Raw genomic sequence first — 25,904 nt, 5'->3', positions numbered from 1 at the left:
TCTGTGGAGGCTCATTGCTTTAAAATGAATCCTGAATGACGCTGACGTCCTGCAGCTGCTTCACTTCCCGTTCTGGCGGATCGGTGGCGCCTCCTGGTGGTAGCACGCCACCCAAACGGTTGTCAATCCATCAGGGAGAGACGGTCTTGGTACATATCATCCCGCCCTACACAGCACCATGACTCCAGATATACTGTACTGCGCACCCTTGTCACTGCTGGGCAGACGCACACACAGGCCCCAGAATGTGCACACCCTGTGTTAGATCATGTGCTTGTGAAGCAGAAAGTCTGGCAGTGTTCATTAATCACTGTGTTGGGGTTTTGATGCCACAGCAGGAATGGAGGTGCTGCCCGAACTCACACGGCGATACTGTAGTGCCTCCATCAGCTTCACTGAAGTTGGCAGAATTAGGAGAAGTACAACTCAAACAGAAGCAAGCCGGAACACCAGCAGCCGTGACTCTGGATCTTGTTCTCACTTTATCATTTTGTCAGTGATACAGAAACTCATGGATCGTGCTTTCAACAGCTGCAACCCCTGCAATCCAGCCGCGCTTCAGTGGAAGACAACGGATGTACAAAAAGACTAAAGATATGAAGCCAAGAGAACCAATGTTAATTGTTCATTTTTGGCAGCTTGGCTTTTCATCTTGTAAAGAAATAAAAGTGACTCAAACTCTAATCCGGGGGGAAATTATCCTGTCACAAGATGTGTGCCACTCCATTGAGGCTCCCTTGGATTAGAAAACAGAGTTATAGACTTTTGAAATCAACTCTTTTTTTTTTTTATTAACAGTCCAGAGTTGTCAGGGAACAATGCAAGTGGCCTTTCGAACAGCCAGGTAGCCAGCGACAACATCGGTCGGGAGAAGGCGAATGTAAGAGAACTCTTCGGCTGATGTGAAGCGCAGTTTTGTCTGTGGATCTGTATAGCTGGCCTGAAAAAAAAAAAAAAGAATTGGTTACTCTTTGTCTTCGGACAGTGATTTTGAACTCAATACTCACAGGGAGTCCAGAGATGTCAGAGTACTTCTTTGCTGGCTTCAAGGAAGGGGGAGCATCAATACTGTGGTCTGTGTATGAAAGCGAGGCGATATGTTTTAGTAACTTGCCAAGGCCCACTTTGCTTCTAATCGCACCAAAAAAACAAAATGATCTGATCATTTCTTTTGCTTTCAAAATGTATTTCTGAAGGTGGAACTAACTCGCCTCAAGAGTACACATCAATACGTCCTATTCATATTCAATAGCGTGCGTGTGTTTCCACTAAATATATTTCAATACTGTAACGCTTGACTGAAGAACTCACAGCTGGGGTCACTGAGTTTCCAGGGTAGAGTTCGCTCCAAAGCCAAAATCTGCTTGAGATTTTTCCAAGTTCTGTTTTTCTTGCCTGCTGCGGCTCCTCCGATCCCAGAATGCTGTAAATAATTTAAAGGATAAGGAGGGGGAAACAAGCATGTCAAGTGCACAGGCGAGACACTCACTGTAAATGTGGGGTCTTTAAATGGCGGTTGCTTCGCCTCAGAGGCAGGGGGGGCTCCACCATCTCCAACTCCCAATGTTTTCACTTCTGCCACAGTGTCAGCCACCACCATCTGGTGTAGTGCAAGTGTAAACAAAAAGAAAGCACCAGGTGAGTTACCCAGACTTTTGCATCATGTGTTGGGAGTTGGTCTAACACAAAGGCAGGAAGGAGAATTAGGACGCTGCAGCAATGGAGAGGGGAAAAACAGAGGGCTGAAGACTGTTACACACTGAGATGGCAGTAGAAGGAGATGAGTAAGGCAGCCACTGAGTGGCATGAATGGGATAGAAGAGTACACCAGGACCAGGTAGGTCGTGGAGGGTGCAACGCCTATAAATCCCACACCTATTAAGAGTGAAAGGGTCCGTAGATGCGTGACCTGTGTCTGTGGAGAAGCCACTACTGGAGCCTTCTTCTTCTTGATCGGCTGGACGACGGACACTGCCGGACTCGCCGGCCTCTTCTTCGTTCGCTGAGTAGATGAGTTGACGGCCACCGATTGACTCCGGATGGTGATGGGGATCTGAGAGGCCATATCATTTTTTTAAATGTTCAGTTGCAGTGTGTGTAAGCGCAATTAAACCCTCTACATGAAGCGTTAGCATTAGCTGCTTTGTATTAGCCGCTCACTGAAAACATTACGTTTCCCGGATGTGGATCACTTCCGGGAACTTTCGACTTCCGAAGTAATGTGACGGTAAGTAAGTTCATATTTGTGTGGGGTTTTTTTTCTTTTGTTTCCTTTGTCTATTAAATCGTATTTAAGCGTAATCGTTATCAATGTATAAATTCTTTATGGTCAATGTTGTGCCGCAATACAGCGCATCACAGCGGAGCGTTGCTTCCACCTAGTGATGAAAGTTGGGTGTACACACTTTATTTTGCGATCATCTTTTTTATGGAGCGTATTTGTGTATAGTGTGAAGAGCATGGGTGGGCAAAGCGGCGCAGGTCGTGGTCACTCAGTTCAGGAGGCTGAACCTTCGGAAGGCTGCGGGTCCGGACAGAGTTTCCCCTGCCATCCTGAACACTGGAGCCACTGAAGTGGCTCCAGTGTTCACGGACATCTTCAATGCATCCTAGGTGTCCTGTCATGTTCCTGCCTGTTTTAAATCCTCTGCTATCTTTCCTGTTCCCAAGAAAGCCAGGATCACAGGACTGAAAGACTACAGACCAGTGGCACTGACGTCTGTGCTCATGAAGTCCTTTGAGCGCCTGGTTCTCTCTCACCTGAAATCGATCACTGCTTCTCACCTGGACTCATTGCAGTTCGCCTACAGAGCCAACAGATCTGTGGACGACGCAGTGAACCAGGCCCTTCATTTCATTCTGGAGCGTCTGGACTCTGTAGGAACCTATGCCAGGATCCTGTTTGTAGACTTCAGCTCCGCCTTTAACACGATTCTCCCAGCTCTGCTTGAAGACAAGCTTCGCCAGCTCAACATACCTGACTCCCTCTGCAGATGGATTACGGACTTCCTGACCAGCCGGAGTCAGTGTGTGCGGCTGGGGACAACTGTCTCCGACACTCGGACCCTCATCATCAGGTCTCTCCGTGGCTCTTCTCCCTGTCCTCCAACCGCTGCACCTCCAGCCACCAGTCCGTGAAACTGAACGAGATCAGCCCTTGTTGTTTGTGGGTTATTTCTTTATTAGTTACTTCTATTAGTGCTGTTTATTTTATTTTTGTTGATCTTTGCATGTTATTCCAAAGCACTTTCCTAGTTGGTGGGATCCTCACTAACCATGGCAATAAAGCTAATTCTGAAATTCTGATGTTGAGGAAAGCGCTCTATATCACACAAATGTTGATTGGAAAGTGCTCTGTGTCAGAATGACTAGAAGACTGGGATCACAAAGGAAACACTGATTTGGATGGTCTCTCCAAATTGCTTATTCATTTTTGACTGTAGCATATAGATATGCTGTAGCAATTTGACTGAACTACGCTAATGTCCACCCACATTATTGTCCATAGTCTGCGGCAACCAAACACAGACGGTCCAGCAATGGTGTAATTTCATGAGCACACTTTGCAAAACGGTTGGTGGAGTTCCCAGCTCTAGTAAGTCAGGCTAGTGTGAGCCAAAACGTAAATGCCGCAGCCTGGAGCAGGGTGAATTGATCTGTGTCAGCAGCCCATTGACTGGTGCTAGATAGGTGTCAATGTTTGTGGTGCTTGATAGTCAGCGTGACTGTCAGGCGTGTGTTGTTCTCATGTTAATAGTAATAATTCTGAGTCCAAACAAAATACAAATGTCTTTTTTTTCATACATATATTGATTAATTTTCACAATTACAAAGACAAAAAAAACAAAAAAAACAACCAATACACATTTCCCCACCCACCCTCAACACCAACTTACTCTCAGTGTAGAAAATCAACTTTTAGCATACAAAATCCAGTCACATAAAGCAACGATCACAGCAAAGAAAAAGGTTTCTCTTGTAGAAATTGCATAAAAGGCGTCCAGCTATCATAGAAGTCATGCACTCTCCCTTTTAATATATTTTTCCAATTCAATGCAACAACATGTTTGGCCTATAGCAAACAGAAGACTATCATTTTTTTCTTATGTGCATTCATAGAAAGATTTATAAGAAACTTGTGTAGAATACAAATGTCTTTTTAGACAAAATGTGTTTGTGAAATATTCCTGCAGTACAACTCATTGTCAAAGTATGTGTTGAGAAGACAGAAGGCAAACTAAAACAACCATCCTCTCCAAAGTACAAAGCTTTACAGCAAAAACAATAACCACAACTGGCTGGAGGGGCATCACAACAGCAGACAGGAGTGGACTGAGTAAAGGCCACTTCTGTTCTGACATGCTTGACCCAGTGACGATGGTGGCATTTCTAAAGATGTTAGACACCATCTAACCCGCTACACGAGACTCCAGCATCACTGAGCTGCTCCTTCAGTGACTCACACATTCACTCTATGTGAAAGAACACCCTAGTTGTTGTTGTTTTGAATCCTGCAGCTGGGAGTGTTTATCACAAGAATATTAATTCTGGGCTTTTTAAGTTGGACTATAGTTCCTCAGAGCACATGCGCAACAATGACACTTTGACTTAATGAAGAATAACGTGTGTTCATTGAATATATTTTTATCATACCTAAAATAACATGTATACCTATAGTCTTGAGGGGAGGAGAACAGACGCGCTGGAACATGTGACTGATCTTTCAACAGGCAAATGTGTCCTGTGAAGAGGAAGCTTGGACTTCTCAGATAACGTTTTCAAGTTACATAACAGGGACAGAAACCCAGCTTCATTTTTAGGGCCGTCACCAAGCAAACACACTGTTTTGTAACAGAGCAAACATTTCAAAACGGATCCTCAATGAACGAGTTGCGGTTCTGAGCGATAAACGATGCAGCTCCGCGCGTTTCCCCCGGATGGGTGATTCTCGGGTTTGATGGTGATTCGCACTGGATACAGCCAGTTTGCGAATTTCTTCCGGGTTGAGGGAGTGACGGAGGGATGAGCGAGGATGTTGCTTGTGGTTGCTCCACGCATCGAACTCCTCTCTCCCACCAAGACCCCGACTGAGGCTGCACGTCCGCCCGCAGAGACAGATCCCACCGCAGAGCGCCGCTGCACTCAACTGAGGCGCCTCGCACGTTCGCTCTACATTCTAATGGATGCCCTGGCCTTTTTAGCCTTTACAAGCCGAACCTCTGTCGTATCAATGCGCCCGTGAGCACGCATTCTTCCGTTCTCCTGCAGGTTTTTGCGACGCCAGTAAAACGACCGTACTCTGCCCCATCGTTAGCTCGCTAGGCTAGCTAGCCCGCTAGGCTGCGGTACTCCGGTCCTTATCGTCGCTCTTGTGCCTGCGACACATCGCTGGATCGAGGCGGACTGTCACTACAGGTAGGAGAGATTTCTGTTCCACATATGTCATTCTTTTTAGATTTATGTTCCCCAACGCGCTGAAAGTGGCCGGTGACGCTTCTCTGGTAGCGGATACAGCGGCGAGCTTCTTGTTGACAGAAGCAGCCAAGCAACGGTGATGAGATGGGGGTCAGCACCTAAAACTGTTTCGGTTACACTTTGATCCGATCGATCCCGCCACATTTGTCTTGTTGCCCCTAACTGCTTAAAAGTGAGGAGTGTTCACTGAGAGGTTACGTTTAGACTAGTCCTGACCGTGTTGTTCTTCAGGCATTTTAACTGAAGTGTACAGTGTAAAGTGATCGCAAATAGAGGCGCTTCACTCGCTAAGAAAGCGAGCTGTAAATGTGAAGGGAATAGCATTGCTGTCATATGTGTGTGACTTATCTGACAGTTGGATCCAAGCGCGACCAACTAACCTCCAACCCTCGCGTTTGAGGAAGAAACTTGAGCGTGACAAGCACAGTGTGGATGCTCTATATGCGGCGCATGACTGCTATTTAACGTATTTAGGTGAGGCTATTTTGGTTTTTAATTTTTCGTGTGGTTAATGTGTCAGCAGACAGAGTGCCAGTAACCTCAGGACTGAGCAGTACTTAGAGAATTCCCCTTTTTTTAAATAGATCAGTACATTCACGGATTTCGCTGTGATCCTGTTTCCCAGTGAGTTAAGGTTGATTGTATTTCATGGGAACAGTCATTGAAAAATGGCAGTAAGAATTTGCATCGCAGGTTTTGGTGATGAAGCAGGGTGATCTAAGGGTCATCGTAGCACTATAACAAGACACAGAACCATAAGCAACAACTTTGTAACATCGTTGTAGATTCTGGTTGACTTGGGAAAAAAATGATTAAAAAAAACTTTCAAATGTATGCTGACCCTTGGCTGGAACCTTGTGTGGGGTTTGTGCAGATAAGGAATAGTCACTCCAAAGACAATCACGGGGAACAAGCGAAGGAAGAGAGGTGAAAAATACACACATCAGACGTTGTACCATATCAGAGCAGTGTGTTTTGTGATCTCTGCGCAAGCAACCTGTCACCTCCTAAAAACAAAAGACTGTGGTGAACCAGGCAAGAGTCGATCCTGTAAGTGAGGAGTAATATTTTACAAACAATCTGTTTCAATAGACTCTGCGGTTTCGCATGGTGAAAACCATCTGACAAAAAGTCAGTGAAACCACCATCAGTGGAATCCAGGGGTTTAACCTTCACCTCTAAACAAATATGTAGCGCATGTCCTTCCTCCGGCAGATGTTTACTGGGTGTTGTGACGTCATTGTGTGGGACATGCCGGACACAGTTGGGGGCATTTAAAGTTCACACATAAAAGTCGCATTTCATTAGAAATGTGAACAACCTCACAAAAACATCAGACAAAGAATCCAAACTGATCATTAAGCCCTGCACTATGAATGTAGCCTATATCATGATTTGATTAAATTGTGATTTTTGTGGCCATGATTTGATTTAAGATTGATTTTGTCAATTCCCAACTTTATTCTTCATGGTTTCTGGTCTGCTGTTTTATCATGATCTACTCTGATCAAATCTGAATTGTAGCAAATTCATATCGTGTCAGTAAGTTTCGTGTCTTTCACATTTTTGGGAGCTATAATGTGTGTAGTTCCCCAGCATGGGGATTGAAGCTTGCTAGCTTGGACTGTATCCATGAAATGTCCTTGATTCATTTTCCATTTTAGCCTGAAGTAATAGTTTATGATTGACACACCCCAAAACTAACGATATGGCTGAGCGATATGGGCAATTTTTTTTTTGTAATTGTAAATGTCGTGAATCCATTTTTTTGTGGAAAATGCAGAGATTTTATGTTTAGGACATATCTCCTGCTATAGCCCTTCAGACAACAGTGAAATCCTTCTCTGAGCCCTTGTGGCTGGAAGTCTGTAGTTCTGATGTTGTAAGCTGTGATTTCACATTCCAAGCGCTTTTAGTCATTTTTTGTGATCATAACAGAAGAAGTCACTCCTTTGATGATAAAGATTTCTGTACTTAAGCGCAATCTCTGCAGTGTGATGAATGACAATGAGTGATGAGTGGTTTTTGCACCACGGCCTCAGGTTGAGTGCCAGTGATTGTTCTTATTCATGTATCCACTTCCAGATAATCAGTAGTTTTCGGAACATCTCCAACAAGCCGTTCTCACTGCTGTTGTTACTCTGAACCCTTTCATTTCATTGTAATTTTCATTGTAGGAATTGACCTATAATTGCAAATAGAACAGAGTTGGAGTTTCGGGTCATGCAGTGAGACGTCTGTGGCAGTGTTTTTTTGGCGCTAGAAGGGAATGAATCATGTTCCTCCTTTCAAGGTTGTTTCGTGGATGTGTGTGTTTCCTGTGCTGCGTGACAAGCCTTTTACCCAGTGCTTGTCACTAATCGGTTATGGTTAGAATACCAATAAACTATTTAGATGAGCAACGATCAAACTTCAATTTTTGAGGTTCATTATCCTTACAGACTTCACACCTCATACTTTTGTTTGTCTCAAGAGCAAATAAGCTACTTCAGTGGCGCTGCTTCCTTTGTGATGTTGGTTAACGTTGGAGACTAATTTTAAAGATGTTTTAGGTACTAAATCGAACCATGCTTTGTGCAGTTGGTTATGAATCACCTTTCCTTGAGTCACTGTGTCAAAAGAAAGATATCACTATCAAGGGATTATGTTGGTATTTTATCATTTTGATGTGTGTCAATTGATGGGTGCTCTGGTGCATTTATTATTTATTATATTAAAAGGTCTATTCTGGTTAATGTCTCCGGTGGGAGGCTGCAACATTTGGCGTTCCCGGCAGTCTGTATGCCAGCTCGGCTTGCTGAAGGATTTGGTTTCCACAGCCACCTGGAGCTGCGAGCACAGGAATGCCATTGTTTGTCTCTTCAAAGTATGGCTGGACCAGACTTACATTTACATACATGTACACCAAGTTGGTGCAAAGAAATCAAGAGGAGCTTGTATCAAAACTTTCTTTCTTTTTTTTATTTGACCCGACTTCGCAAATGTCTTACAGGCAAACCATGAAAATAAACATTTGAATATTATGCTTGTTTTAAATGGAAGCAATTGTGGACTGTATTTCAAATTAAACAGAAATTTTACAGCTTTTTCATGTTCTTGTTCATGACTGGTTATTCTCTGGCATCATTTAAATTAAAAAGCCAAAGATCCAAATTCACTCTACATTGTCAAATTTGAAAATTAAAAAGCAGCAACAGAAATGCTTTATCATTTTCAAACAAAATAATCAATAGCACAAAGAGCATCTACATTTCCTTTTTCAACTCTGCTTATTCTGTGACATAATTGAAATGAATAAGGAAAAGTCAATTGAGATTACATTTTCAAAAGCTCTCAAATAGTAGCTTAAATTTGACTTGATTACAGCTACTGCACGGTGCAGCAGCAGTTCTGAGAGGAAAATTAAACTTAAAAGAAATGAATTAAATCTGTAGTCGACGGTTTTGTTTGTCCTCGTGATCACCACGTGTCGACTGATCTGCCAAGATCCTATAATGTCTCGATATTCCAATATCCGCCACGCAGTATCGAGATCTGAAATCGTGTCCATATTGTTCAGCCTACTCTACATCACCTGTGGAGAACAGGCTTACATACTTACTGCCACGATGACCACATCTGTGAATGAAGCAACAACACGTAGTGGAAAGGGTGACGAAAGCCGCCACCTGTGTTGAGCTGTTTTCTACACTTGCATTTGAAATCCGATTGGCGGTGTATGTGTCTGTCTTTGTCCTCTTCACTGGGTCACATTAGGGATAGAATTGCAGAAAAAGTGGGTCATTCAGAGTCAGCAGGGATCCTTGCCAATTCCCTGCTCCCTGTCGTGCTCGAGCCAACCAGTGACCATTGCTCACATAAATTCTTAAATTCTTAAATGGGTTCATTTGAGGCTGTTGTGTTTTGCTTTAACATGTCACATGGTACCTCACGATCCGTAAGACTTGGTGCACCGTACCAATGCTGTCACTACCATGGTACTGCAATATGATTTCTCTTGATACATCATAAAATGTAAATTAGTGGGACACGCCTTCAAATGTTGCTCAGATTGAAGTTACAGGTGTCTGGCATCTGCTTGTGTAAAGCAGGGGCTACATCAGGCTTTTTGTTTACATATTGGCTTTTTTAAATGCAGCCATGTGGCTGGTCTCAATTTTGTGAGTGACTAAAGGGTCAAACATTAGTTAAGCTTTACCTCAAACGTATTTTAAAACACTCATTCAGCCCAGTCGCAATGGCCCAATCTCACCTGCAGCTCTTCAACCTCCTTCCCTCAGGTCCCTCATCATCACTCACAAGAAGACTGGTGGGCATGATTTATTGCTTCAAGGACATTTTTCCTTATCTACCATTGTCTTGGCCTGAACCCTCCCCGAATATCACCACAACCAGAGAACCGACCTGAAATACTTGCATTACAAATACTCACCTAATGATACAACCTGGCTCAAGTCACGGTGAAGAACAGTGTTGATGTGGCTACAGAGCGTGTCTGTCTCTGTTTGAGAGGTGAGCCGGTAGGAAAAAGACATGGTTTCCATGGTGACTATGCTACTCTTCACTATCCCCTCACACAGACGGCTGCCATGGCTGGAAGTGGGAAACAGAACATATGTGCTGACTGTTGCAGAAACAACTGCAGTAAGCATGCTTGCAAACTGTTGTTTTCTCCCACTCAACTGAATTGTTATGCGACTGGTATCGACAGACAGCCATTGAAAAAGCACAAACTGCTCACAAGTTGCTCACAAGTTTGTTTTTTGGTGGAAAAATACACATTCACATTCCTGATGTGTCTAGTAGCAACTATTTTCAAGTGGGCTTTTGACGCAAAAGTTTCGCAAACACTTATACTGCCCGTAACTCCCCAATCAGAGTAGAACAAATGGGACGTACACTGGTGTGAAGCAGCACAATGGAGTGTGAAGCCCGCAGTCTTGACCAGGCTTTTAGCTAGGGGGGTGTCTGAACTGCTAAACATGAAAAAATAGATCCCCTATATTATCAGTCGGACGCCCTAAATTTCTGATTTTTAGTGCCTGTATTAAGCTCCACTAGAAGTGTCATCACACTGGTTTCCATTAAAAAGGTCTTTCCACCCGGTAATTTCACCAAATATGATCAAAATACAGTGATTCTCAACCCTCTTGCAGCCGTTGCTTGGTCATCGCAGTCAGCATTTTTGATGGGATGTCCAATGCTGATGACAGGAGGAACCACAAGTTCCTCATTTTAACAGCTGTTTACAAAACTAACTCATTATTAATTAATTTCAGTGTTTTCTGGCATTTTATATATATATATATATATATATATATATATATATGTATATAGTCTCAAATGGCCTCAAATGACTGACATAATTTCGTTGCTGATGCAGTGCTCTTTTACACGACAGCGTTATTGGCGCTGAATGCAACCAACACGTTTTGAAAGTTTAGTTCCAATGAGTTCACACGTAGTCTAGAGAGAAATCCCTATTGTTATCCCCTAGAAATCTGCAAGCAAAGTCTATTGTTGTTGCCATTGTTTTTTTACTTCCACTTGGGTGTGTGGTTTTGAGGTCACACATGACAGGAACTAAACGAATATCTTGTGAACTTAGGTTTAGGTTAGAGTTTAGGCTTGTTTCTCAGCCAAAGACAGACTGGTTTCTGGTCTGTTTTCTCCTGGTACTTAAAGATTCATAAATATATATATACTCAAATGAGACAAATGAGAAATGAGCTGGTGCCTTGTAGTCATTATAAATAGCAAATGGCAATACACTGAATTATATTCCACCATTAACTGTAGTAACAAGCGCTGCTGATGAGCCACAACTAGCAGCACACTTTTGCCTTTTGGCATTCCATTGCGTTATTAATTTTTCATTATTGGTGAAAGAATGAGTACAGATGTTGGATACAGTATTTCTGACAATAATATTATATGAAATATATAATATTGCTGGACTAATATTCTCCTACATCCCTTTTAAATATATGTGTGTGTTAGCTTGTGAGGGCCTACCTACTTCAGTTAGCAAGCAGTCAAGGGACCTTTATATGGAGGAAGAGTAACGTGGATCGACTGCTGAGAAACACAGGGTGTCTTCTATTTTTCAACTGGCCAACCGAGGAGTTCTGAATGTAGCAGAGAATGGCTGTAAGACAGAGAGTTGAGGTGCAGTTGGCTCAGTCCTGGCACTGTTTGTTGTTGCGAAGATGTCACTTGGCACTCGCTCTGTTGTAGCATACGCTACAGATTTCCATAACACCTTGGCTGAGAGCCAAGCTGGCTGGCACTTTTGCACACACAGACACATATTCCATCCTCATAGAGAGCGAGAGAGCACATGGAACACCGTGTGTTCCCACAGACCGAGAGGTAGTGTAAGTAGTTGTTTAACTGTTAGTTAAGCTTTGCCCACGGTATACTCCCAATACTCCAGCTAAGGTCTTTTAACTAAGTCAAGTTTGACTCTTAGGCCCCAACATTCTTACTGTTAAGCGCATATGTGAATAATGTGCTTATCTGATTGATGAGTATTATAGCTGAGAGAGAATTACATTGACTTAGACCAAGACGCCACAGTCGGAGTTGAGGCAGACTTAGTCGTGTAATAACAGGGAGTGTTCTGGATGGATAGTTAAAGCCAGAGATGGGCTTGGCGGTTAATGTGCTGTCCTCCTATAAACAAAACTATACACATGCTTGCTGCCCATCTGAATGAACGTGGCAAACTCACTTGAGCAGCAATGATGAGCCCATACTTATTTTCTTCTTTTGCAAAGCTAATTTATTCTCCTATAGTCTACAAAAGGAGGTAAGACAAAATAAGACACACTTCATTCCAAAAATGATTTCCAGTGGCATAAAGACGAAAAGGAACCTTGGAGATGCTGCAGACATGGTGAAGAACGGCCTGCCTGCCCACATTCAAACAAGCCACACCTGGCGCTCCTCACCTTCCTAAATAGCTCGGCTGCTCTTAGAGCGCCACCCCGGGCAAACCCAGAAGCAAGCAGCAAATGAGTCAAATGCAACTGTGCGGCACTAAGGAACCTCAATTAAGGGTTGCTCATCACCGCAATGCAGTTTCTGTCATGTGCAATTACAATTTATGCCGTCTCTGATTTAGTGATTGAACTGAACACGGTAAAGGATTGATCTTCACCTGGAATACAGCAAGACTAATGGATCATCTTGCCGGCAAAATAGTTACCTCACCGTTATTGGCATGTACCTCTGCGAAAAGGGAAAAATGGTGCGGGAGATGGTGGGTTGATGACTCATCGGGGAGGAGCTGGGTCTCAACCTTTTGGTGGATGTAGACATACTGAAACACGCCTGCAGTGCAGCACAGCCTCCTCACACTCACTGATGCATGATGCATGTGTGGGCCATGTATTGTGAGACCAATTACACACATACACGCATGCTTACGATACAAGAGCCATGAGTAGAAATGAATCTAGGCCACACACTTGAGGGCAGAAGTACTGAGTCACAGCTATTCTTATTGTTCACCATATGTTGAATAGATTTTTAGTTCAGATTGTTCAAATCTCTCTATTATTAATCATCTTTTCACTCTTTCACCCTTTAAGAAATGATACATATTTCAGCTTACTTATGCAAAAGCCAAGTGGTCCCTTTGGTTCAGTTGGACATTAGTGGTACAACATGCAGCAAATAGGCCGAATAGAGAGAAAACATTAATAATAGTCACAGGCACCAGTGAAATGAATGTATGTATGACTGTGAAAGTTCAATTCAATACGTTTTTAAAGATGGCTGTAGCCTTATTTTTCCCGTCATTTTTTTATTTTGTCATTGAAAGTGAGAGCGCTCTTCATTTGAAAAGTAGTTTCTGTGCCAGTTGACCAAAATCATCATGTTGATGCATTCAGTGTTCCACTGGAGCATTTCAGCGAGCAAAACCGAAGGATTCTTCTGCGTCAAAGTTCCACATGAAAATTGTCGCTATTTGATGCTTTAGGTGTGACATTATGTTGTCCTGTGCAGGATGGGCGTTGTCCGGCAGACAACATTTCAAGACTTTCTTTGTTTTTTGCAGGGAGCATGTTTGAGTGACAGACGTGGAAAAACGTGGGATCTCTGCGGCTCCGTCCGCTCTGCTGGTGGAGACCCCAATCACAGCTGACCAGAGACCCATTAGTCACTTTCACAGGTACGACATTTTGGCTAAAATTCACCTCATGGAATCGAAATTCTGGAAATGGGTCATACAAGACATTTTGCAATTCATGTGTATGGCCTTCAAGGCAATACATACACTATCTCAACATAGTAGTTTACATAGATTTTTAGGAAAACAAGTCATGTATACCAAAAAGATTGTTTTATTGTGCTGGATATACAACCTCTCTCTCTCTCTTGCTCTCACTATCTAGCAATCTATTCATCCATCCATCCATCCTAGTCTCTCTCTCTCTCACTCTCTCACTCACTCACTCACTCACTCACTCACATACACACACACACACACACACACACACACACACACACACACAGCTTGACTTCAGTCTTATAACATTTTTGGCAATGCATTTCTCACTCTTGGCAGCCCCATTGATGTTTGTTGTCATGTCTTGGTCTGTAATGCTTTGAATGTTACCAAGAAGGAGTGTTATCTGTGTGAGAGCAATGATGTAACAACTGTAAGATGAAATGACCTACAACCCCCTGCTCAATCTCCAGTGCTGATGAACAATTTGCTTTTTTTATCCTCTGATATGATTGCAAGCTGCAGAGTCTCAACTTGCTGCTTTGGAAGATGCAGCAGTCAACCATCATACAATTTGATCAAAAGTGTGCAATATGTATTTTTATAGTTACATGCAATCCAAATACGTAAACCCGTGCAAAGGTAGAGTAATAGGGAATGGGGTAATGCTGTAACGTTTTCATGTTCATGATCTGTCATTTGAGCAAATATGGTCTTCTTAACTGCACAAATATGTAGACGGCAGGCGCCATGTTCTTCCTTCCAGATCAAGCAGCACTAGTAGCTTCTTTAGAGTGGGCAACTTTGAGTGTGGCCAGTAGCCAGATACATTGACTCAAACAGACTCAAGCAAACCACTGACTGGTTGGTAATTTCTCTAGTAAATATACAGAAATAAATATAGAAATGAATTCTATGATTGTATTATGATTGCATTTGAAATTTGGTTTCTTTTCAAAAACATGGCGAGTGAGACTGCACGGTCTGAAACTACTCCATATTGATTTTGGTGCCCCAAAATGCCCCAGTGACTGGAGATTGACCCATCATTTGCTGATTCAAGTACAGTTTAGAGTGTGTATTTTTGACTCTTAAGAAAGACCGTATGGCTACCTCTTATTCATTTTTATTTCTTTATTTTATTCTGTAGCTGCGGTCAATTTTAGCAGTTCGAATGGTTGCTGGTTTCCTTCCACCAGCTGATAATATAAGCGTACAATAAGTTACCAAAGCAACCTCTTACTATATATGCTTCCTTGTGCTTTTCTGTTGAAGTATTTGTTACATTATTTTTGCTTTTTAACCTTAAATTAGTCTTTTTTTAAGACTAATAAGTATTAATGAAGAATCCAGTGAACAGTTGATCTTCCGCTCCGTGCAACATGAAGGGATGATGGGGTCTCTTTGTTCTGTTTGACTTCCCTAATATTAGCTGCAGCATTCTTCTGCTCCAGTTGTGGCATTACTACTGTTTAATCATGGTTTAATCAGTTGTCTCGAAAACTCTTGTTCTTATTAAAGCCTCATGACCTGAGGACTGCCTCCAGACTTGTGATGCTCCAATTCAGTTTCTGCTCATCTGTAATACTTCAGACATTATTATACACTGTATCAGGTCATCAAGACTGTGCTTGTGGTATGAGGCAGACTGAGGGTTGAGACGGCATGTGTCTACTTTCAGCGCTAACACATAGAAAGCTCTAAGTGAAAACTTTATGCTAGCCCTTGCAGGCATTTTAAAGCACCTCTCTGTCCATGAACAGTCCCCTGAAGAGGAGGCCTCTTGCTCCCAATCATAAAATTCGAAGGAAGCGAGCCTGCGAAGCTCTTCATGCGTCTGTGGAAAACTACTTGTGCAATTTCTAAAGGAGGTGAAGGCCTGGGGAGACAGGAAGAGGATATGAAAAGAGACAGAGAAGGATGCTAGGGAGGATGTTGTGTACATGTAGTGAAGTTGTGTCAGACACAGATGCAGACATCACCATGAAAATACTGCCAGCAAGTTAACCTAGAGTGATATGCACCGTACAGTCTGAGTGTATGAGTGGGCTGAGAGAGACACCATGCACAGGGAAAGAGTGCTTATGTTTAACTGACATGCCTTTAAATGTCTGGTCTAGTCTAACCTAATCGTATTGCTTTCTAACTTTGATGTCACTTTTCCAGAATGCGCAGGTTTGCTTACTGCAAGGTGGTTTTGGCCACCTCGTTGGTGTGGGTGATGCTGGACATGTTCATCCTGCTTTACTTTAGTGAGTGCAACAAGTGCGACGACAAGAAAGAGAGAGGCCTGCCTGGTAGAGACAGTAAGTTTCCACATGCTGACACATGCAAACAAGTCAGAAAGGCATTCTCCGTCTTAATATTCCTAACCTGAGTGTCTTCACTGCAGGTATTCTCACCAGGCAGCGGGATGGCCCCGGTGAGGGGGGGAAGCCAGTGGTCATCCCAAAGGAGAACCAGGAGAAAATGAAGGAAATGTTTAAGATCAACCAGTTCAACCTAATGGCGTCTGAGATGATTGCACTGAACCGTTCTCTTCCTGATGTTCGCCTTGAAGGGTGAGTCTCCTGCTCCTACACAACTCACTCATGTTGTCATATTCTCCATCTCTCCCGATCATGTTTCTCTTTTGGCTCTTATCGGTGTCTTCTCTTAAGATTGTGTGAGATTAGGCATGGCCCGATCAGGATTTTTTTTGCTGCTGATCTGAGACTCGGCAGTTTGGTGAAGCTCTAGCAAACTTTGCTGTGTCTGTGATTTTACAAACTGACCACTTGTTGTGGGGCTCCTTGAGAGAGAGGGAGAGCACTCATCTTCCATCACTGCGTTCATGTTCAAGATCCCACTCTGGAAGTTTCAGATTCAGGTGGTTAAGAAACGCAGCGTCCGACACAAAACGGTTTTGGTCATGTATCTTGGTGAAATTATTTTTTTTGGCCAATTTACTTGGCTTTCCGAATGTCATGCTCGGACCAGTGGGTGTTGCTGACCGCTAGCTGCGGTAACACCCTGCTGCTCTTACTTCATGTGCTCCGTAAATTCTCAGTGTCCCATCAAGTGCTGTTTTTTACAGCACAGCACTTCGCAGCACAGCATTTACCAGTGCATGTGGTGCAGGATGCAAACTTTACATGACATACTAAAATAACCTCCACAGCAGAAATGCTGCTGCCGAGTGAGCAGCAAGTATGGGGTTAGGGAGGAGTGGAAGCATCACAACCCACAGGCCTCCACCAGAGTGCTGACTGTCACAGGTGATTGTTTTTGTGGACTGCGATGTCAGCCATTCACCAATCACATTAACATCGGCTGACAATTATCGATGGCTGATCCATCTCCACATCCCTATCTACGACCTTTGGGCACAGTGTTAGTGTAGTCTAACTAGCTCAGAAAGGAATATTAATAAGGATGCTTGAGGAGATGCGACAATTAGTCAGCTTGTGAAAGGCAGCCTTTAAAGACCATTGCCTTGCTTTTTCGCCTGTGGAATGCCACTTTTGGTTGAAATTTGGTTGAGATAAGCCCTCCAAAGCCAAGCTAGCAGTGCCACTCTGTGACATAGGGTGTCCATAAATCACTTTTCACTATCACGCAGAAATTGCACAGGATATAGCATTAATAATTTATACGGTGGATCGTTTTTTAGGGCTGCACATCTGGCTTTCTGTCATTGAGAAGTGCATTAAATCACTGATCTATGCCATGCTTTTGATGAGGGGTGTTCCGAAGCTGAGCATGAATAAGGAAGTAAAACTGAGGATAATATCATAATAATCACTGCTGTTGTTGTAATAAATCAGACAAATGCACAGCAAGATTTTTGTCTCATGGAGATGCACAAACCCATGGGCACTGGTGCCTGCAGCAGCGTTTACAAGGCACTGGAGCCAGCCCCAAACTTTTTCTGAGTTGGAAGCCAGTTTCATAAGATTCCGGTTTCACTTAGCTCTAAGACCAGCGCTTTGTAAGCGAGCACTGCCTCCACAACGAAAATATATCGGGTTCAGTCAGTATCGGCGTCGTGTAAAGGTATAAACAGTCACATACTCAGGTTTTCTTCTTTAGTAGGCTAACTGTATACACATTGGTATTGAGGACACTGGGAGCATTGCACACACAGACTGACAAACACACACACAGGTGCACACACTCGCACAGTAGATTGGCAGGAAAGCGAAGAGGACATTGATCCATGAAATGGGTTTTAGTCTTCGAGCAGGAGTTGATTACCATGTGTGTTTTCACTCTACCATTTCTATCTGCTTTTCTAATTAGGTGATAAGACGGAGCCAATATTGATGGAATGTGTTTGCGAGAGTGCACTGGCACCTTGTGTACGTGCCTAAATGTGCGACTCACACACAGCTGTCAACATGCCTCTAACAGCCAAGACAGTCCCAATAATTGTCAAACATCTGTTCACTAGTTGTGTATGTGCCTTATTTAGAACAAATGTGTTTCTGAAAATATTGCTGGATGTATGTAGCAAAGCGTCATTAGAAATCCAGTAGATTCAACACTCCCACGATCCAAATTGTTATTCGCCCGTCAACTGAATCACAGACTAAACCAATTGAAATAGTCATGTGATTTGTGAAATACACTTCTTACACAAGACATTATGTTGTAATGAGAAATGAGAAGAGTGATTATATAGCTGATATGTGCTACGAAATTTTTTTTTCTTTTGCTTTGCTGTATTCATACTGGTGGCATACATTTGGTTTTTATGCTTCACTTCCACCTTCCTAAAATAATTTTATGTTGACCGTTGTGTGTGAGAGTGGTGAAGTCAAACCTTTTATTACAAAATCATACTTTTATTTTTTTACACCGTACAGTCACATGGCATACGTAATCTGGTGAAGTTTTAAATGCAGCACTTTGGTCATGTTTATATTTTTACATTGAGCCATTATACGTGGAAATCATTCACCTTTCATTGCACTGAGCACGTGCATAACCGACATCCCATGGCACGCATCTGCTGTGTATGTTATTTACAGTTATCCTCTGTGTCAGCAGCAGAGAAGAGCGGAGGCAAAAGCTTTGGAAAGAGCAAGAACAGATCATCTGTGACAGATTGTATGGCTAACCAAGACTGGCTCGGCTGATATTACTACATCAACTATTTACATGCGGGCTCCTTCTTGAAACGTCATGGTGTCTGGATGAGATCATCCTTTTGAGAATTAGCATGGGGCTACTCCCTGTTTTATTTTCTCAATAACTGAGCAACAGATTTTTTTCTCTTGTAAACCCTTTATCTGGAAACCTGTTGCTAGGAGTCAGTGCACATATGTTAAACTTAAACTGGCCATATCTGGTTGACTTGTTTTTAATGTTGCCATCTAGAGCTTTAAATACACATTTTTGCCTCGGGATTTAATGTAATGCTAACTTAAAGCATGTTTAAAACTATCATGACCCAGAAAGCTGAAAGGTTAAAGCTTTGCCATTTGAGGGCCTGTTTTCTGGCAAGTGGGGATTGTTAACACTCAAGCTGGAAAATGAAAAGGTTTGGAGTTCAATGAAGTCTGGAGAACAGGGAGAAGAGCAAAGGGCCTTGTGCGACGAGGTGAAGTGAGTGGTGAACCTCAGAAATGCTGCATGTTCAGTTTAGCCTTACGTAATCATTTCTTGTGAAGGGTGTGCCAGTTTGTGCTGGTGCGATTGGCTTGCTCACAGTTGCTCCTCGTGTGATTGAGTTTGACATCCCTGGGGCAGAGCAGAACATGCTACACGCATTGAGATTCATATGTCCGTCTCTGGTTGGTGGTGAGTGCAATTTAGCGAGTATGGTGTTGCCTTGAAAAATAGCCCAGGTGTTTCCAAAATGATGAGCAACTACTGCACTCCGTAAAAGACAGGCCAAGACAAATTAGCAAGTTGGCCTGTGTTTTTGAAGGCAAATCTTGCTGTTTTTAAGCATCTTCAAGGCTCATGGGATGGCTCACCTAAGAAACTTGCAGCACTAACCCCTACCCTGCTATTGAAGAAATATTAGAAATACTGTGAATAAATTATCATTTGGTCAGATTCTATTCTCGAAATCATGATCCAAACTGTCAGTCCTTTGTCTTGTGTGATGGAAAGACCTTATCACAATTCTCTCTCCTAAAATGCTTGTTTTTCATTGCATACCGTTTTAGAATTTGTTGATGGTCCCTAACAGTGCAGCGAGTGAGCCGTGTGTTCATCGAATTTATCGCAGAATTATCATTGTGGAGATTGTTTTTGGCGGCATAATGTGTATGATACGTTATCGCCCATCCCTAACTCTCGCTGGTTTTGCTCGGAGTAGTGTCGACTTGTGCCATCTTTTGGTATTCTGTGTCGCACTGGGCTGTGATGTCTGTCAGCACATTTCAAAGTTACTACTGTAAACGTGGAGCCTGACTGCAAATGTCTTTGTCATTCTCTGCAGGTGCAAGAACAAGCTATACCCTGATAATCTTCCCCGTACCAGTGTGGTGATTGTATTTCACAATGAAGCCTGGAGCACACTACTGCGAACAGTCCACTCAGTCATCGACCGCTCGCCCCACTCACTACTTGAAGAGATTGTCCTGGTGGATGATGCCAGTGAGAGAGGTACAGACATGCATAAAATACTCGTCTGACTACTCTCAGGATATGATATTGATCATGTCGAGTATGGAATGGTCACCAGCCTATGTGCTCACCAATATCCCTTAGCCCGGATGAATATACAGTTTGTGTGTGCCACTCCACCCAGTGCAATACTTTTAATCCCTGTTTGGGGGAGATTAGGTCTTTAATTCGTCAGCAGCAGGGATTACACTCCGTTATTACCCTCAATCCCCTCCAGCCGCCGCTACAAAACACTGCTTTATCCTGCGGTGCTTGAGGCCTGCTCTCTACAGGTATAAATGACGTAAACAATGCCTTGTGCCTCCTGCATAGACCCAAACACAAAATCTCCCTAAACCCTGTAATATATTTAAAAATTGACTGTGTTTGTATTTTTTCTGTTTGCTTTGGTTAGATTTCCTGAAACGTCCATTAGAGCAGTATGTCAGAAGGTTGGAAGTCCGGGTCAGAGTGGTGCGGATGGAGCAAAGGTCAGGATTGATTCGAGCTCGACTCAAGGGAGCCTCGCTCTCCACTGGTCAGGTGTGTGTGTATGATACACAGATGATTTTTTTTTTTCAGTGATCTGCTAACTTTTCCTGTTGTGGCTGTTTTATAGGTGATCACCTTTCTAGATGCTCATTGTGAATGCACGAGTGGCTGGCTGGAGCCTCTGCTGTCCCGCATCAAGCAGGACAAGTAAGATACAAGCACATACACAGACGTCTCGTGCTCATTCTTTCCTAATATAATACAGAGAGCGCACAGGGCTTAATCTTCTGCATGACTTTTTCATTTTATGCCATCTCACACTCTGAAGGCGGTACACTATCATTCTGAGGGATGAATCATTCAGTAGAGGGCGATTGAGCGCTGACTCTGGATTTTCTCCTGTAAGGAAATACTTAATTTCATAAGCTCCTGTGGCGAGCATAATCACTCTTACACTTTGATTATCTAATAATATCCTATACTATTGCCCTTGTTAAACTCTGGTTTATGAAAAACACATTGTGCAAAGGCAAGTTCACATTAAGCGTAGTGCCCTCTGTATCTTGTCTAGTTTGGCCATGGCAAAGACTGCATTGACTGAAAACTAAATGTTATCATCTGCAGGAGAACTGTGGTGTGTCCCATCATCGATGTGATCAGTGATGATACGTTTGAGTACATGGCGGGTTCAGACATGACATATGGAGGCTTCAACTGGAAGCTTAACTTCCGCTGGTACCCAGTCCCACAGAGAGAGATGGACCGACGCAAAGGAGACAGAACGCTACCTGTCAGGTGAGTGCTGACATGCGATGTTGTTCAACTTTGGTCATTAGCATGACTTCCCTTTGTTCTCTCTTCTCTTTTGGTCCACTGCGTGTATTGAAATTGTATCTTATGTAATGTATTTCGCTTCTGTGAAAAATTGTTTTGCACAGGTTTCACGCATCAGAAATGCACCTTAAGGGCTCATATAAGTGCACATGTCCATGCCCATGGAGGAATTGTCACAGGAAATGTTTCACCACTTGACTTTTAGCCTTGTGCCACTGACATGAGCCCAGATCATTATTCTTTGATCATTCATTATCTGCATGTTGACGCGGAGATGTGTTTTTAAAACAAAATGTGTTTTTATGCTTGTTGTTTTTGCAACTGTTAGATTGATGCATTTGTGAGATGGTGAGTGACGACAAGTGAATGTGCAGGGGTTGGGGTGGGGGGGGCAGAGATGAGCACTGCTTGTCATGGTGATGTGGAAAAACCGTCTCAGCACATACCGAGTGTAAATTGGAATTACATGCATAATTATCCAATCTCCGGGTGTATCTTTTCTGGTCCTCAACTGAAAATACCCCCTTGTCTCAATGAAACCTGCACCAGGGAGAATGATCCCATCCTACGAAATAGCCGCGTGCTCAAAATGCCTTGAAAGACTGCACATACAGGCAGTTACTGCTTGTCAACTCCTTTGGCTTTTTGAATGTTCTATAGATTTTCCCAATTATTTCTATTACTCGGGGGCCTTCTGGTGATAAAAGGTTTATGTGCTTGTTTTATTGTTCATCCATTGCTGTCGCTGTTGATGCAGCTTCTTACCGCTACTGCTGCTTGCGATCTGGTTGAACTCATTGCACTAGGAATAGATTTAACATGACTTATATTGATGAAATACATATAGGGCAATTGTATCCTAATCACTGTTTCAGTGAAAACAAGTGGCTTGCACTGTCCTGGTACCGTCTTAGTTTTCCAACTTGGGTGACTGAACTCGGCTATAAGTTATTACCACCTCTGACTTCTCACTTCCGAGTTAAGTGAAAAGCGGAGTTAGTTTTTTGGTAGGTAAAGTGAAAACATCCAAAAACAAATACCGGCTGGGAAGGTTAATAAAGGGGAGCACGATCTGTGAAAGGAAGTGAAAAAAACCAGGAAAAAAAAAAGTGTGAACTCCAGTTGGCTGTTGTGTGACCATTCTGCAATGAAGACATTCATAACTTTCAACATTCCTCCTTCCAGGACTCCCACCATGGCAGGCGGACTCTTCTCCATAGACCGAGACTATTTCCAGGAGATTGGAACTTATGATGCCGGAATGGACATCTGGGGAGGAGAGAACCTGGAAATCTCATTTAGAGTGAGTGAACCCTTGTCCACCAGCTGGCAAGCATTGTGGAGCGTCAAGCACAAACACCAAGACAAATTCACTCGATAAACTTCCAAGTTTGACTTAATCATTTGTAAGAGTTCTTTCTGTGTTGAACTACAATCAAATATTTGTCTCAACTAGGGCTGGGTATCGATTCTAATTTCAAGAATCGATTCGATTCCGATTCTCATGACTTAGAATTGATTATCACAATTCAATTTGATTCGATCCGATCCAATCTCGATTCAGGTTAGTATTTAAACCATTTTCTGAGCTGTTGCCATGATCACATGACAAGTTACGCAACGTATTAATACTAGTATCATGTTGACATTCAACAGGAAATGAATGAAGGATTCATAGTAAATGATAATAAAGATCCAGACACAGAAGCCAGATGTGACTGCTCATGGGACTGCTGCATTATTACAAATAGGACATGAAAAATTCACCCAAGAGATGCTGCCGTTTAATACTAATGCATTTTTATGTTATGATCAAAATGAAAAAAAGATATTCTCAGCCACTGAAAATGTAAACAGAGTGCTGGTTACTGACTTCACAGCAACCTGACGGTCATTGTGCAGTATGTGAACAGTTCTCTGTGGTACGTACGACAAGAGGTCTCACTCTCATCAATACTCGTGTAAGATTGCGAAGATGTCCACGTATCACTTGTAAAGCCCACCCTGACTGCAGACAGAAGCTTACTTTTCACGTTTTCTTTTACTGACTGGTGCATGTTTGGGATAACAGACGTTTGCGAGACACCATAGCGTAGTGTGGCTCTGTGACTTTCATCAGTCGCCTGACGCCGCATATCTTTGCAAATGAAGCCCGCAATTGCTTCGGTTATTTTGACAGGGGTTGGACTTCACCCGGAGAATATGTGTTAAAACATAAATTAATTAATTCGGTCTTTGGACCTACGAATCGATTTTATAGAATTGATGTACGAATCGATTCAGAATCGCTTTTTTTTTTTAAACACAGCACTCGTCTCAACACAGGTAGTACCATCGTCTTCCCTTGAAAAGCTTCCTCTCAAAAGGTCTTCCATTGAGAGTTTTGAACACAGTGTGATACCTGCTCCATGCAGCACACAAAACTTTCTATTTTCCTCACCTGCTATTTTTATGTAACATCCCTGTGGACTGTGCTCTCTCTCTCTCTGTGTGCATGCTTATGCAGTAGGGCTGCCAAGATTTGAGGACAATCAAAAGTGTTTGTTTTTTTTTGTTTCGTTTTCCAAAATTGCCACTGCACTCGTCTCAACACAGGTAGTACCATCGTCTTCCCTTGAAAAGCTTCCTCTCAAAAGGTCTTCCATTGAGAGTTTTGAACACAGTGTGATACCTGCTCTATGCAGCACACAAAACTTTCTATTTTCCTCACCTGCTATTTTTATGTAACATCCCTGTGGACTGTGCTCTCTCTCTCTCTGTGTGCATGCTTATGCAGTAGGGCTGCCAAGATTTGAGGACAATCAAAAGCGTTTGGTTTTTTTTGTTTCGTTTTCCAAAATTGCCACTGCACTGTCGGCTGTCAGCCTTTGGGTCCTTGAGGCACACACAACACCGTGTGATGCCATGTTAATTTAACCAGTGTTTAACGTCAGATGCAGGTCTTAATTGACTGCGGATTACAGCATTGCAGGACCAAAAATCGTTGTTTTCGTCTGCCGGTGCTCCCGTAATGATTCAGTCACCGCTCTGTGAATGTAAGCGCTCTCTGGACTCGACACGCGCGCCTCCCTCTTGTTCCACCAAAATCATGAAGACATTTCAACGCATAACTGCACAGAAGTCGGACTCTCACTTGCAGAGGAAATCATCAGCTGGTTCTGATATAGATTTAAAGCATATCTGTATATCTAAAGCACCAATGAGGTCATTGTCCAGGTCTATCCGCCTCTGTCTTAGGCACGTCCAAGTCATTATTGGTTTTCAGAACATCTCAGAATGCTGCATCAGTGTCCGTTCCTGTGAGGTTGTGACGCTGAAAACGATGCTGGCATTTTAGGCCCACATCAACACAAACTGTTGGATAATGGCACCTCCCACTCCGTGTAAACAGATGGTTGGGCTCTTGCTGGCGGGCGTAGTGTGCGCTGCTGCTTCGCCAGAAGTAAACTGAGCTGGATGTGGATTCAATATCCAACATCTAATTCCACAACAGTTCTAATCCCTCGGTCACGCTGATGGTCTAAATAGTCCATTGAAATCAACATTTCCTGAAGGTTTCTTTGAAAACCGATAACTGTTCTTTTAGTGATTTGGATTAACACCAGCAAACACATCTCATCCTTGGAGGAGGTAAAAATGGCTTAGACATCAGGATGTGGACCCCACAGTTACAGTTAGAGCCAATAAATTCCTCTCCTGATTTGACCTGGGTATTTTGATTTGGTTCGGCATATTTCACTCACAATGCCAATTTTGCTTTAATATAGGATTGCTCACCAAGTGAATAGCAGAAGAACCATTTATCTTGACACATGATTAAAAATGGGCCACACTACACAGTAGTGTGTTTCATGAATCGATCCTGGTACATGCACATGGAAGTCTACCCTGCCCTACTTGTGACCGATAACTAGCACCTCTCATTATGTTATTGTTGAGAACTTCTGTTCCAGTTAGTGGAATAACATGGAAAGTTATGGACATATGGTACAATGTGTAACGTCCAGTCATTTTTTTGTATTCTTTAACATTGGGAGGACCATTTCTGGCATCTGGGCCAGGATTGAAGGATATATGAGGTTTGCACTCAGTGATTGCTTTTCTAGTTTTCATTTTGAAACTGAGAGCAGTTTAAGAAGGGGAAGCGTGTGTTGTCTGTTTATTGCAGACATTTCAGTCATTCCTTCACACAGTAGTTTAAAATGGCTTCCAATAAGGACAGCAAATTGAGTGAAACTCTGAGTGGCAGGGAAAGATGAAAAAAATG

At 42.8% G+C, this 25,904-nt stretch overlaps 2 protein-coding genes across 5 annotated transcripts in view; one reads left to right on the top strand and one right to left on the bottom strand.

The window, feature by feature from the left end:
* Positions 1-508: 508 nt before the first annotated feature.
* On the bottom strand, positions 509-2,319 carry ino80c (INO80 complex subunit C). Its single transcript, XM_053887613.1, has 5 exons — positions 1,910-2,319; positions 1,490-1,600; positions 1,312-1,423; positions 1,008-1,075; positions 509-940 (listed from the first exon to the last, which is right to left on the bottom strand). The coding sequence occupies exons 1-5, from the start codon at positions 2,063-2,065 to the stop codon at positions 809-811; spliced, it is 579 nt and encodes a 192-aa protein (XP_053743588.1). The 5' UTR covers positions 2,066-2,319; the 3' UTR covers positions 509-808.
* A 2,610-nt stretch (positions 2,320-4,929) lies between these two features.
* The window catches only part of galnt1 (UDP-N-acetyl-alpha-D-galactosamine:polypeptide N-acetylgalactosaminyltransferase 1), a 33,346-nt gene continuing 12,371 nt past the window's right edge, over positions 4,930-25,904 (top strand). For all 4 annotated transcript variants that reach the window (XR_008416684.1, XR_008416685.1, XR_008416686.1 and 1 more), the window contains exons 1-9: positions 4,930-5,415; positions 13,541-13,654; positions 15,878-16,017; positions 16,104-16,272; positions 20,145-20,311; positions 20,727-20,854; positions 20,931-21,010; positions 21,428-21,598; positions 22,823-22,940. Coding sequence is in view for 1 of the 4 variants with exons in the window: in XM_053887596.1 (XP_053743571.1) it covers positions 15,879-16,017; positions 16,104-16,272; positions 20,145-20,311; positions 20,727-20,854; positions 20,931-21,010; positions 21,428-21,598; positions 22,823-22,940 (972 nt within the window). In the remaining 3 variants the exon portion in view is untranslated. The remainder of the gene's footprint in view (positions 5,416-13,540; positions 13,655-15,877; positions 16,018-16,103; positions 16,273-20,144; positions 20,312-20,726; positions 20,855-20,930; positions 21,011-21,427; positions 21,599-22,822; positions 22,941-25,904) is intronic.

The sequence above is a fragment of the Synchiropus splendidus genome, chromosome 15 (assembly GCF_027744825.2).
Source record: "Synchiropus splendidus isolate RoL2022-P1 chromosome 15, RoL_Sspl_1.0, whole genome shotgun sequence".
NCBI classification, from domain to species: domain Eukaryota; kingdom Metazoa; phylum Chordata; class Actinopteri; order Syngnathiformes; family Callionymidae; genus Synchiropus; species Synchiropus splendidus.
Note: the sequence above shows the minus strand (reverse complement) of the source record. Positions and strands in the feature narration are given on the sequence as shown.